Source organism: Oryctolagus cuniculus, chromosome 2 (genome assembly GCF_051225735.1).
Source record: "Oryctolagus cuniculus isolate XC-2025 breed Fujian yellow rabbit chromosome 2, ASM5122573v1, whole genome shotgun sequence".
Lineage (NCBI taxonomy): Eukaryota > Metazoa > Chordata > Mammalia > Lagomorpha > Leporidae > Oryctolagus > Oryctolagus cuniculus.
This window is the reverse complement of record NC_142868.1, coordinates 69299311-69313327: the sequence shown is the minus strand read 5'-3', so window position 1 is coordinate 69313327 and position 14017 is coordinate 69299311. Positions and strand designations below refer to the sequence as shown.

At 44.8% G+C, this 14017-nt stretch overlaps 2 protein-coding genes across 8 annotated transcripts in view; one reads left to right on the top strand and one right to left on the bottom strand.

Annotated features, from left to right (window-relative positions):
• The window catches only part of SNX25 (sorting nexin 25), a 179655-nt gene that overhangs the window by 141843 nt on the left and 23795 nt on the right, over positions 1 to 14017 (bottom strand). For 2 of the 6 annotated variants that reach the window (XR_011386313.2, XM_051833125.3), the window contains exon 1: positions 7576 to 8300. The exons of 3 other annotated variants lie outside the window; for them this stretch is intronic. Coding sequence is in view for 1 of the 3 variants with exons in the window: in XM_051833125.3 (XP_051689085.1) it covers positions 7576 to 7995 (420 nt within the window). In the remaining 2 variants the exon portion in view is untranslated. Of the gene's footprint in view, positions 1 to 7575; positions 8301 to 14017 lie in introns of those variants that run through there. One more of the 6 variants, XM_089325768.1, reaches the window with a different exon arrangement.
• The window catches only part of CFAP97 (cilia and flagella associated protein 97), a 52054-nt gene continuing 46463 nt past the window's right edge, over positions 8427 to 14017 (top strand). Inside the window, exon 1 of one of the 2 annotated variants that reach the window (XM_070068373.2) lies at positions 8427 to 8742. The gene's annotated coding sequence lies outside the window, so the exon portion shown is untranslated. Of the gene's footprint in view, positions 8743 to 13640; positions 13797 to 14017 lie in introns of those variants that run through there. The other variant, XM_017338577.4, reaches the window with a different exon arrangement.

Here is a 14017-nt window from a genome sequence, read left to right as displayed (position 1 = left end):
AAAGTAAAAAATTTTCCCTTATAAGTAATCATACTGTTCATATAACAAATTACAGCTTTCAAAAACTTCTTCTGACTGTAGAAAAGCCCTTGGCAATAAGTCACATCTCAGAATGCGTCAGAAAATTCACATGAAGAAAAACCTTTTAGACATAATGACTTGGAAAGCTTTTTCCCATAGTTCAGCCCTCATTGCACATCATCTAATTCATATGGGGGAAAACACTTTGGATATAATGCATATGGAAAAGCCTTTATCCATAAGTAACACCTCATAAAACATCAGAATTCACATGGGGGAGAAACCGTATGAATGGAATGAGTGTTGGAAAACTATGCCAAAATCACAAATATAACATCAGAGAATTTATTACATGGTGGAAATCGTGTAATAAATGTGGGAAAGCCTTTTGTCAGAAGGAATACCTCATAACACATGTAGTTCAAACAAGGGAGAGAAATTAAGAATATAATGAATGTGAAGAACTTTTTCCAAAATCAACATAACCATGTGACAGAGCCTTTTGCTGGAAATTACATCACATACAATAGGTACTCCCATAAGGAAGAAAGGTTGGGACCAGCTCTGTGGCACAGTAAGTTAAAGCCCTGGCCTGAAATGCCGGCATACCATGTGGGTACCGGTTCTAGTCCCGGTTGCTCCTCTTCTGATCCAGCTCTCTGCTATAACCTGGGAAAGCAGTAGAAGATGGCCCTGCACCCACGTGGGAGACCCAGAAGAAGCTCCTAACCCCTGGCTTTGGATCGCTGCAGCTCCAGCCACTGCATCCATCTGGGGAGTGAACCAGTGGATGGAAGACCTCTTTCTGCTTCTCTGTCTCTCTGTAACTCTGTCTTTCAAATAAATAAAGTAAATTGTTAAAAAAAAAAAACTTCTTCTGAAAACATATCTGTACTTGGTTGAGTATGCATAAAAGATATCTGAAAAAATAAACTGCAACTATTAATAGTGGCTGCTAAAGAGTTATTAGTATCCCCCATGTTTATAGAAGCTCAAGTCACAATAGCTAAGATATGGAATCAACCCAGATATCCATCAATTGATTACTGGATTAAAAAAAAAAGTGGTATATATACACAACAGAATACTACCCAGCTGTAAAAAAGAAAGCCTGTCTTTTGCAACAAAATGGACGCAACTGGAGATCATAATGTTTAGAGAAATAAGCCAGTCCCCAAAAGATAAATGTTATGTTTTCTCTGATATGTGGTAGTTAACATAGAATACAAAAACAAAAACAATGTGTAAGAATGAAGCTGGGGGCCAATGCCGCGTCTTGCTAGGCTAATCCTCCACCTAGCGGTGCCGGCACACCGGGTTCTAGTCCCGGTCGGGGTGCCGGATTCTGTCCCGGTTGCCCCTCTTCCAGGCCAGCTCTCTGCTGTGGCCAGGGAGTGCAGTGGAGGATGGCCCAAGTCCTTGGGCCCTGCACCCCATGGCAGACCAGGAGAAGCACCTGGCTCCTGCCATAGGATCAGCGCAGTGCGCCGGCAGCAGCGCGCTGGCTGTGGCAGCCATTGGAGGGTGAACCAATGGCAAAAGGAAGACCTTTCTCTCTGTCTCTCTCTCTATCCACTCTGCCTGTCAAAAAAAAAAAAAAAAAAAAAAAAAGAATGAAGCTGGGTGCCAGCATTGTGGTATAGAAGGTAAAGCTACCACCTGCAGTGCCAGCAAACCATGAGGGCAACAGTTTGAGTCCCAGCTGCTTCACTTCAGATCCAGCTCTCTGCTATGGCCTGGGAAAGCAGTAGAAGATGGCCTAAGCCTTTGGGCCCCTGCACCCACATGGGAGACATGGAAGAAGCTCCTATCTCCTGGCTTCGGATCTGCTCAGCTCCAGCCATTGTGGCCATTTGGGGAGTGAACCAGCAGATAGAAGACTTCTCTCTCTCTTTTTCTACCTCTGCCTCTCTGTGATTCTACTTTCAAATAAAATAAATAAATCTTTTTTTTTTAAAATGAAACTAATATCTTGTGATTTAATTATTATTATTATGGTCCTTGTCTGTATTCCTGCAGAACAGTGGTATTTCTGCTTTTTACTTGTTGAACATTACGGTTCATGGTGCATTAAGCTTGTGATTATAAAGTAAATTGAAATTATGTTATTGCAAAAATTAAAGGAATAAAAAAAGATTTTTTTCTCAGTGTAGGGGCATTGAGAGAGCAAGGGAGGCAAGTATGGATAGTTTCTTGGAATTTTATCTTTGAAACACATGAAAACTATTCTCTCTATTAATACAAAAAATTTTTAAAATAGTGGTTGCTTACATAGAAGGTTTTTTTTCCACTGTATTTTTTTTTGACTTTTTTTTTTTTTTTTTTTTTTTTGACAGGCAGAGTGGACAGTGAGAGAGAGAGACAGAGAGAAAGGTCTTCCTTTTGCCGTTGGTTCACCCTCCAATGGCCACCACGGCCGGCGCACCACGCTGATCAGATGGCAGGAGCCAGGTACTTCTCCTGGTCTCCCATGGGGTGCAGGGCCCAAGCACTTGGGCCATCCTCCACTGCACTCCCTGGCCACTGCAGAGAGCTGGCCTGGAAAAGGGGCAACCGGGACAGAATCCGGCGCCCCGACTGGGACTAGAACCGGGTGTGCCGGCGCCGCAAAACGGAGGATTAGCCTAGTGAGCCGCGGCGCCGGCCGTCCACTGTATTTATATGCTTCTTTTAATCATGTGAATGGATAACCTATTAAAAACTAACCTAAAAAATCACTTGTGTGAATTTAAAGTAAAACAATTCTTACACCACAAAGACTTAGGTATGATTCTATAATTTAAGGGATTTAAAAAGCCACGTTCCTCAAAATTATTTTTTCTCACTGGCCACTACAACTTAATCCCCTCGTTAAAATGCAAACAAATATCCTGAAGGCAGTAAATATATTATACTATTAAGTACTTCAAACGATTAAGGAATTGTTTATCAAATCAGTATAATAAAAGAAAGCTATAAAGAGGCTATGGATAGTCACCCTAATTCCTGTTTCTTTTCCTTTTCCCCTCAAGTAACTAAATTAAGTTTGTTTTACTCAAAGAGCATTTGTGTTAGTAAAAGAACTCATTTAGGAATTCTACAAGTCTGATCCCAGCCAACTGGAACAGTTGATAGCTTTGTGAATGTTTTTACTGTCTCTGCAAACATCTGCCCTCCCATCCAGTCTTTCTCCATCAGTCTAATCTGTCAGGTCTGAGAGAACAGGAACAAGGAGTATTCCTGTTCATCTCAAGTCCTCTCCAAGACCAAAAACACTGTCATGTACTTCCAGGAAACAATTATCCAAGCTCTTACTGATCCTACTGCAAAGCTCTAACTCTTCTCTAGGAAACTGGTTGAAACTTCAATTCTAAAAATGGCAATTAGATGCTTAAATTTGTTCTCATCAAAATTCATCAAGAGCATACAACGTGCTCAACATAGCACCCAACAACTAACAAAGCAAAAAATTATCTAATGGGATCTGAATATGAAATATGTAGCAGATATTCAGTAAATGCTTATGAATTGGATTTGATGAACTTCTTAAGCATCTTATCTGGTTGATCTTTAAGTTTTTCTTCACCTGACAGTGGCTTTTAGTTCCCCTTATGCTTTTAAACACCAAACTTTTGTGGCCGCCATTGTGGTGCAGCAAGTTAAACTACAGCTTGCGATGCTGGAATCCCTTAAAGGTGCCAGCTGTTCCACTTCTGATCAGCTCCCTGCTAATGTGCCTGGGAAAGCAGTGGAAGATGGCCCAAATACTTGGGCCCCTGTCACCTAAATGGGAGACCTGGATGGAGTTTCTGGCTCCTTGCTTGAATCTGACTCAGCCCTGGCTATTGTGGGCTTTGGGAGTGCACTAGAGGATAGAAGATATCTCTATGCATTTCTCCCTCTCTGTAATTCTGGCTTTCAAATAAATAAATAAATAAATAAATCTTTAAAAAACAAACTTTTGTGGATTTTCTTCTATCAGTTCTCCAAGCTTCATTACTAAAATGCTTATTTATTTTTGAACTTGTAAGACATAAATCAAGAAGTATCTAGAGCAAAAAAATGTTTATTATTTGAAGTGGTGGACATTTTAATTAGCTTGATTTAATTATTTCACATTTTAGGGTCATAACATTACTTTGTACCCCATAAATTATAAATGCCAACTTATAATAAATTTTTTTATGTAGTAAAGAGAAAAATCCAGACCAGACAATGATAGAAAATTTGATAATTATTCTCTCTTACCTTCCTATCATCAAAATGTAAGGCATATTTCCTCTTTCCTATTATGAGAAGACGTACTTTGAATTACTGGTCTTTTACTAAGTTCTCCTAAACTATTGATTCACTTGTACCCTACGTTTCTTGATATTATTTGGTTGGATCAAGTGCTGGTGTCCAGTAACTGTGGCTGGTTAATCTGAGGCTCAGACCCAGAAGAGGTAATTGGCCTGGCAGACACCAAACTACAATCCTGGTCTAGGAATACCACACTATGACAGTCTACGCAGAAAACCCGGGCTAACAATTATCACACCAGGAGCAGACTGGGCCCACAGCATCACAGCTCCAGTCTGCTGGCCTGCAAAAAACTCACATTTTTCTCAAATGGAGCCCAGATATCAACAGTCAAGACTTCAGCATCAACCTTTCTGAGTTCACACAAAAGTTGCCCTAGAATCTGAAAATACCACTGGATATCTGGGATAAAATTTCTACCTGGGATAACATGATGTTTACTACTTTAATGAACAGTAGTTCTCACCCAAGTGAAATCAAAAGCTGTGCACACAGGAGGTGCCCACTAGATACCTGGAGAGCTAAGCAGTAAGTTACTGACCACAAGTCATTAGCAACCATTATCACAAGAAAAACCCCTTGACTCCTACCAGGTACAAGGGATAACGGAAGTGTAGACCACAATTGATAACTATACCGTGAAGTATCTGAACACTCCTAGATATGCAACATCTTTTCTGCTTCCATGTAGGCTTCACTGGTAACCTACTTTTGGCAGCCTATGCATTTTTTTTCCTCTGCAGAAGGAAGCCAAAAGAGAGGCCCAAAGAAGGATGTTCAGATAGACAGAAGGATGGATTCCTCTGACAAATCCAGGTCATACTATGGGAATTCAAAATGTACTGCCTAAGAATGAGGATTTGTTTTCTTCATACTGGATCCCAATTTCTGTAGAAGTCACTGTTATCCTGAGAAGCTCCATGTGGCTGATTGCTAAACAGCCTCCCCCTCTACATATGTTAGATGACCTCTGTGATCCATCCCCTACCCCCACAGAACTGACACACATTTTATACTACACCACATGCTAATGCTCCCTTCCCATCCTTCCATTCATAAAGAAGAGCACATTTACACACACACACACACACATTACCGCAAGTACAACAGAGTAAAGTACAACTTGAGTAAACAGCACCAGTACTATCAAGAAAAGAGAATTTTATGTAAATGTGGATTCCAATTCTAAGTAATACATAACTTACAAAGTAATTTTTGGGGCCGACACTGTGGTACAGCAGGTTAAGCCGCTATGTGCAGCACCAGCAATCCTATATGAATGCCAGTTTGAGTCCTGGCTACTCCACTTCTGACCCAGCAACCCTGCTAACACACCTGGGAAAGCAGTGAAAGATGGACCAAGTGCTTAGGCCCCTGCACCCACACAGGAGACCTAGAAGAAACTTCTGGCTTTGACCTAGCCCTGACCATTGTAGCCTTATTTTTGGGAGTGAACCAGTGGATAGAAGATACTCTCATTCTCTCTCTGTAATCCTTATAATAAATTTTTTTAAAAAGTAACTTCCTAATGTACTTACAGAATTCAATTTCAAAAAGAATAATTAAGAAATTACTTGTTTCAGATAATACTTTACCGCTTCTGTTATCTGAAATATTCAGATACCATACATGAGACTGCACATGCTGCTTTATTTTCTGTGTCACCTTTAAAGTACTAATTTCTCTAATTCCTTTTCTACATCATCTTCCTAGATAATAATGCAAATTTTACCTATGCAGAGGTGCAGAGTTTTCAGGGAATATATGGCTTACAACAAGAGAGATCTAAGCACTCAGAGGTGGCCTGCAGTACCCTGACTTTGACCCCGACCTCAACATCTAAGCTTCTTTCCCCTACCACCCAGTCACTCACACTCACTTACTCTTAACCATTTTTCACTTCATAAGCAAGTTTCACTATTGCAAAGTACTTCTTTGTTACTGTCTGGCCTCACAGGAATATTGTGTTTTATTGATTCAACCCCAGTTTTCAGAGTACTACCTGGCTTGTGTAAGATGCTCAAAAACATGTACTAAATAAATTATAAATTCTTACAATACTCAAGAGTTGATCCTTTAGCAGTCAATAAGCAAGTAATAAAATCTTGCGGCCCTTACTTATCAATGTAGAAAAAAAAGGCAAGGAAAAGAACACATCTACCTACCAACTCTTGTTAAATTAGGTGTTAAAAATGGACAGCTAGGTGAAGGTTTTTAAGAGAAATAATCATTAAATTTTTTTGAGACTACCAATTTTGAAAACAGAGGTTTATTTAATCAACCTACAGAATGAGGACTCCCGACTGCCTTACATACAGCCCTCCAGCCATTACCCCAGCCAGTCTGCACCGTGAAGTGGCAAATTCAGAAAAGCAATTCTGGAGAGCAGCATGATGCTTTCTTTTTTTCTAAACAAAGGAGTAAGCAGGTCGTAGAGTGAGCAGATACAAATCCTGCAAACAATGGTCATTCTAACATTTGTAGGAAGTTGAGCCACTGTCATTGCCCTCATCCCAAAGGGCTTGGACAATCAACTTCAGCTTAATGAAGGTATCATTCAGTCAAGCTACCATAAACCTTGTAGAGGATTATGAAGAGAAAGCTGGGAGACAGAAAAAGTAGTGAGTTTGGCATTGAGGGAGAGAGGAGGAACTCACTGCAAATATTGTTCTTTGCTAGATCTCTAACCCCAGCCCTATCGCCCTCAGAGCTCTCCTTTTGTTGCAAGCAACAGTGGTTATTGGCGTCCCCTTCCTAAATTACGGAAACCAGTGAGGACTGCACCACTACTTAACAACACGGTGTGGTAAGAAGTGTATCCGGTTTGGTCCTGGGCGGCTGACCTACCCAAGTTTCTTCTGGAAACGGTCCTTAAGTTACCTCCCACCGAGAAGGGGCAGAAGAACCAACCGAGAGTGCGGTGCAGACTGCGGTGGCTGTCTCCGGCTCACGGGAGATCTGGGACGAGATCTGGGATGTTCACCCAGCTCTCAAGGTGGGGACCGGGGACCGCGGCTGAGTACCAGCCTCTCACCGCGCCAGGTCCCGACCCGTCGCCGCGGGGCGCCCACGAAAGGCTCGCATCCACCGGCCGGGCCCACACGCCCCAGCCCCGCTTCTCTCGGACTTCCAGCTCCCGGGTGGGGAGCCGGGGCCCGCGAGGAGGACCACGCCGCCGCCAGCGGGGTCTCCGAGAGCCGGTGGCTCGCACCGGAAGCGGGGAGGGCCGCGATGAGGCCGCGGGCGCTCGAGGCAGCCGAGACCGGTACTCACCTCCGGCCGGAGGCGGACGGCCGCGGCCAGGCGGCTCCAGGTAGCGACGAAGTCGGGCGGAGGGGCTCGCCGGCTCCGGCAGACCAGAGCTAACAGGGTCCCCAGCAGGAAGGCGGCCGCGGCGCAGCTCAGGTACAGGGTGAGCCGGAGCAGGACGGTGCACGGCCCCGCGCCTCCAGCCGTCTCCCAGCAGCCGGGCGCCAGAAAGGAGAGGGCCACGGCAGCGACTGCGGCCACGGCCACGGCCACTCGCCAGCTCCTGCCGCCCGGGTCCCTCGGCACCGCCGCCGCCGCCTCCGCGTCCCCCCGGGACTCCCGCCGCCGTTCGTCCCTGGCGCCCGGGCTAGGACGGCCGCCGGCGCCTGTGGCCGGCGCGGGGCTGAGGCCGGCGCCGCTGCTGTCGGTGGCATCGGGGTGCATGCTGCTTCCTGTGCCTCTAAGGACAGGCACATCTCCTGCCCTGCTGGCCCCCGGCGCTGCCCTGGACGGTGGCCTCTGCGCGGCGCCTCCTGCCCTCGCCACTCCCGCCGCCACTCCGGAGGCACGGGGAGCCCGCGCTCATGCCCTCGCCGGCGGCCCACCGAGGGAACGGCTCCAACAGACGCCGCCGAGCCCCTCCCAGCGACCCCTCAGCGCCGCCCGCCGGCGCCGGGCCCGCAGCTGCCGGCCCGGGCGCACCCAGGTAGCCGGCCCGTGTTGTGACTGAAGCCGGCGATGCCTGACGCGGGGCGGGGGCGAGGGCGGCCCCGAAGTGCGTGTCAGGCGGGGGGCGGGGAGCGACCGGGCCTCTGACTGACAGCTGGGAGGTGCCGGGCCGGTGTCCACCCACGGCGCGGGGGCGGGGTCCGGTCGGCCGCTGCCCCACGGGGAGGGGGCGCGACCAATGGCTTCGAGAAGTGCTCTTTCCCGCGCTCCCGCATCCCCTCCCCCGCCCCCGTACGGTCGGTGGATGGAAAATTTTGCTGCAGGTGTTTGTAATCTTCGAACCCAGGTGATCCCGTAATTCTCGCTCTCGGCTCACCGGTGACAAGTAACGTCCTCGCCGGGCCCACAACCCCCCAGAATTCTGTCTTGCGTCCTCCCCTTACTTAGATTCAACAGCAACCATTCTTGATCCTCACTTTTCATAGCTGCTAACGACCTTCCCTTTCCCACCGGGGGCCTCAGGTAAGGACTGGGCGAACGTGGAGTCAATGAAGCCTGCAGTTCTCGGTTAGGGAAAGGCCCAAAGAAGTCTGCCTGGGGCCAGATTTCTTGCAGAGCTGCCGGAGTCACTTTGGCTCCAATCTTGGGCTTTGGTTGCCAACTCTTCTGTGCAAACGCTGTTATCTATGCAAACGGAAGTGGTCCAAATAGTGCTGAGAGTACATTTTTGCCCCTTCTCCTCACATGGTCCCAAGACGGTAATATTCAGATAATGCTTGCGAGGAGGTAGATGCCAGTGTGCTACATAAACCCTGGCAATTACTGCTAAGCCCTAGAAAGCAGCACAAGTATCTCTAGTGGATAATGGAAGTAAAGGAATACTGAAGAGACTACAGATGGTTTATTTTAAAGAGGAGGAGGGAAGGCAAATCAGGAATGAGAAGAGGAAGAGAAGAGTTAAAAAGATTAGGGGAGCAGTGAAAAATATAAGGATGTGGGGAACATTTGAAGGCAAGAGACCAGGAACTCTCTCCATGTCGCTCTAATAAAGAATTTGAGTACATGGATCTATACCTTGTATATTATTATGTTTTTGAAAAGGAATCTGTGAGTGAGTTTTAATAGTGTCATTGCAACAAAGGAAAAATACAATATTCATATGAAGGAAATAAAATATTTAGTGGATATTGATTGCTTTGAAGCAAAGTATTACCCAAGAGGTTGCTATTCAAAAGAAAAAAATTACTGGTATCCACAGATATTCGCAGTCCACCTATGTATTCAGTCCACGTCTTCATGATAAATTTCCCTGGAATGGATTTCAAGTGGGAGATTAAGTCAGTCTCTAACATTTAGCTAATAATATATCCCGAACAAATTGATATAGTAGTGAATTACTTCATATATCTACATAAAAACAAATCTAGTCACATTTGTTATTTCTATAAAGCTTTGTTTTTCAATATTAATTGGTATTCATGGGGCACTTCATTCTCTTATAGCTTGTTAAGTCAAAAATTAGGAAATAATGAGTTCCTGTTCTCTCTCCTTTAAAATAAAGCATAACTGATTTTTGAAGAAGTCTTTTGTCTGCAAAACAGTTGTTAATATTCATCCCTTTGGGGCTCCTCAAGACTGTAGGCTACAAATCCAAATTGTTTCAAATAAAGCATAGTAGTTTGTTATTACCAACAATCATATCTATATTTTTTATCATTTATGTGCCAAGAGCTGAATGCCTAAGGCTTTATACATTTTCCAATTTAAACTCATAGCTAACAATAGTAGTAAGTAATTGAGCACTTAACTGTGTGCCAGCTACTGTTCTAAGCACTAGATAAACTTCGTTTAATCATGACTACAACCTGCTATATACCATCAGGATTTGATTCTCACTGTATGTGGATTAGTTTCAGAGCTTGTGAATTGAAGCACTACACCACAGTGCCTCCTCAAAACTCTGATTTAGTCATCGCATACAAGTTTTAGAGAAAAGCACAGTTTAAATCCATGAGCCCAAGACTTAGATTCCATGTTTGAAAGTATTTAGTTTTGTTGCCTTCTGAGAAGACCAGAATCTTCACTAGCCCCCTACAAGTGCTGATTATAACTTCCATAACTAAAGAGGAAATTGGTCTGACATTTTGTTGACAGCCCAATCTGTAACTTTTTTTTTTTTAAGATTTATTTATTTATTTGAAAGTCAGAGTTACACAGAGAGAGAAGGAGAGGCAGAGAGAGAGAGAAAGAGAGAGGTCTTCCATCTGCTGGTTCGCTCCCCAATTGGCCACAACAGCTGGAGCTGCGCCATTCGGAGCCAGGAGTCTCCTCCGGGTTTCCCACGTGGGTGCAAGGGCCCAAGGAGTTGGGCCATCCTCCATTGCTTTCCCAGGTCACAGCAGAGAGCCGAATTGGAAGTGGAACAGCCAGGCGCTGAACCTGCGTCCATATGGGATGTGGGCACTGCTGGCAGTGGCCCCACCCGCTACGCCACAACGTTGGCCCCCCAATCTGTAACTCTTAAGATCATGGGCTTTCTGATACAGCAGTATGTTGTTCGCAAGAGTAACACAGATCTGAAGAAATGTAAACCTGTAGTCAGAAAACCACTTGGAAGTTAAAGCTATACTGCTGCCAAGTCAGCAGTGACAATCTCTATCCTACTCATGACTGGAGAAAACACTGGAGAGGCAAAGCTAAGATGAGGGTTACCAGGGGCCAGTGCTGTGATGTAACGGGTAAAGCTACCGCCTGCAGTGCCAGCATCCCATAACAAGGCCAGTTCAAGTCCCGGCTGCTCCACTTCCGATCCAACTCCCTGCTAATGAGCCTGGGAAAGCAGCTGAAGATGGTCCAAGGGCTTGGGCCCCTGCACCCAACGTGGGAAACCCAGAAGAAGCTTTTGGCTCCTAACTTTGGGTCAGTTCAGCTCTGGCTGGCTCTTATGGCCATTTGGGGAGTGAACGGCCATTTGGAAAGTGAACTAGTGGATGGAAGATATCTTTCTCTCTGTAACTGCCTTTCAAATAAAATAAATCTTAAAAAAAAAAAAAAGGATTAGGGGTTACCAGGGAGTGACTGCAATCAGGAGGTACTGAGGGAGATAAAAATCCTAGCTCAGGTTTTAAATTAGAATCTACATGTTCCTTCCCAATAGTAAGTGTGGAGTGTGTGGAGTCCTAACAGGTCGAAGGATTAAACAGCAAATTAAATAGGGGTGTCTTATTTAAATTCCTTATGGCCAGTACATTCAAACAGAATGCTCCATAAGGTTATCTTCATTGTTCTCTTAAGATGGGAATGTCATCTGCTTTACTTCCAAATGTAAAATTGAGTGGAAAAAAATGTTTAAAATGCTGGACAGCCACAGGTGTTGTGGCATAGTGGGTAAGGCCGCCACCTGTGACGCCAGCATCCCATATGGGTGCTGTTTTGAGTCTCAGCTGCTCCACTTCTAATCCAGCTCCCTGTTCATGGCCTGGGAAAAGCAACAGAAGATAGCCAAAGTGCTTGGTTCCCTGTCACCTATGTGGGAGACTGGATGAAGCTCCTGGCTCCCGGCTTCGACCTGGCACAACCTCAGCTGTTGCAGCCATCTGAGTGAACCAATGGATGGAAGATCTCCTTCTGTCTCTTTTCTCCTCCTTCCCTTTTCCTCTCTCTCTCTGTAACTTTAAAATAAATCTTTAAATAAAAAGATGCTGGACATTGTGAGTAGACCACAACTGATTTCTGTCTCAATGAAACATCTTTCTTCCACTATTTAGTGTGTTTCTCCTTCAGCTTCCTGAACCTCTGTCCCACCCCAGATTTAAGCTAGGACCCCAAGATGAGACAAAACTTATAAATTCATAGCTCCCAAGAAATAAGGTAGTTTGAGATATAATAAATTCCTTGATGTTTTTATATTCTCATTACAAAAATAAATACAACATAAAATTTTCCATATCAATCATTTTGACATGGAGAGTTCAGTAGCTCTAAGGACATGCACATTGTTGTACATCATCACTATCCATTCTCCAGAACCTTTTTATCCTCATATTGAAACTCTGCATCCACCCCTGCCCTTCCGGCCCTAAGAACCACTACAGTGTTTTCTGTCCCTATGAATTTAACTACTCTAGGCAACCTCTAAGTGAACTCATACAGTATTTCCCTTTTGTGTCCAGCTAATTTCACTTAGTCTAATGTCTTTCAGGTTCATCCATATTACATAAGCATGTATCAGAATTTTATTTCTGGATTAACATTCCATTGTATGTAGAGTATTTGACACATTTATCTACTGATGCACATGGGTTGTTTTGACCTCTTGGCTATAGTGAATAATGTAGCTATGAACATGGTGTACAAGCATCTTTGTGAGAGTCTGCTTTCAATTCTCTTGGGTGTGTATCCAGAAGTGGAATTGCTGAGTAATATAATTCTGTGTTCAAGGAAATGCAATACAGTTTATACAGCAGCTGTGCTACTTTACAGCCCCACAAGCACAAGGGTTCCAATCTCCCCATGTCCTTGCCATCCTTGTTATTTTCTGGTTTTTGACAACAGCCAAGTTAGTGGGTGTGAAGTGGTATCTCATATGGTTTTGATTTGCATTTCTGTAACAATCAGTGACAGTGGAGCATCTTTTCATGTGTTTATTGGCCATTTGTGTTATCTTTGGAGAAATTTCTGCTTAAATACTTGGTAAAAGAAACTTCTACCCACAGAGTAGAAAACCATCCCCAGTATGGTGCCAGCATAGCTTCATTAAGCAGCATTAAGTGGAATCCTTTCTTTTGGCTAACAAAAAGAATAGAAGTGATTCTCCATTTAAAGTACATGATGTATTGTGAATAAGAATAGAGACAATTTCTCAATCGGATTCCCTAGGTTATGGATAAATGAATTTCCTACCTTTATACTGTCATGTGAACAACACTGAGTACTTATGGTATTAGTGTCCTATAAACTACTACAAACTTTGTGGTTTAAAACAACACAGGGGTCTAAAATCAAGGTATTGGCAGGTCTGCATAACCTCCAGGCTTTCTGAGAGAATCAGTCCATTCTTTTTCAGCTGCCAGAGGCTACCCTGCATGCTTCTGCTCATTGCCTCTGCCTCGCAAAACTCAACCTGTAGCTTCTGTGTTTACAGCTCCTACCATTGACTTTGAACTTCCTGCCTGTCCAAGGACTCTTGTGATTACCTTAGACCCACTACATAATCCAGGTTAATCTTCTCATTTTGACCCTTAATCACATTGGCTAAATCCCTTCGGCAACCTAAGGTACCATATTCATGTGTCCTCGGAACTAGGAGGTGGATGTTTTGGGGTGCCAGTATTCTCCGCGGCTACTCTGTGCCCGAAGAGTTAAAGAAATTGTGGCATGCAGTATATTCTGCAGAGATATTTTCTTTTTCTTCTCTTTAGTTGTTTAAACTGCCCAACTCGTTTACCAGCAGGCAGAGGACTGCCCGGCCCGCGTCTTAACTTTCGCTGAAATTTCACAATCACCTCTCATCAGTGTTGTTTTTGTAAAACAAAGTCACAAGATGATTTAGCCGCCTCGCCTGCTAACGTCCCAAGGTAACTACTGCGCCTACCCTCTTTGCGGTAACCCGTCGTCGAGGCCGCGGGCTGCAGCATTCCTTTTTTTTTTTTTTTCTCAAGCCCGGCCCAATCGTGAGGCCCTCAGCCGGCCCTCGGTTCCCTGGGCCTCAGGGAGAGCCCCGGCTCCCGGCCGCCGGCCCTCGGCGCTCTGTGACGCGGGCCGCCCGCCCGCAGCCGCGCGAGGCGGGCGCTCGCCC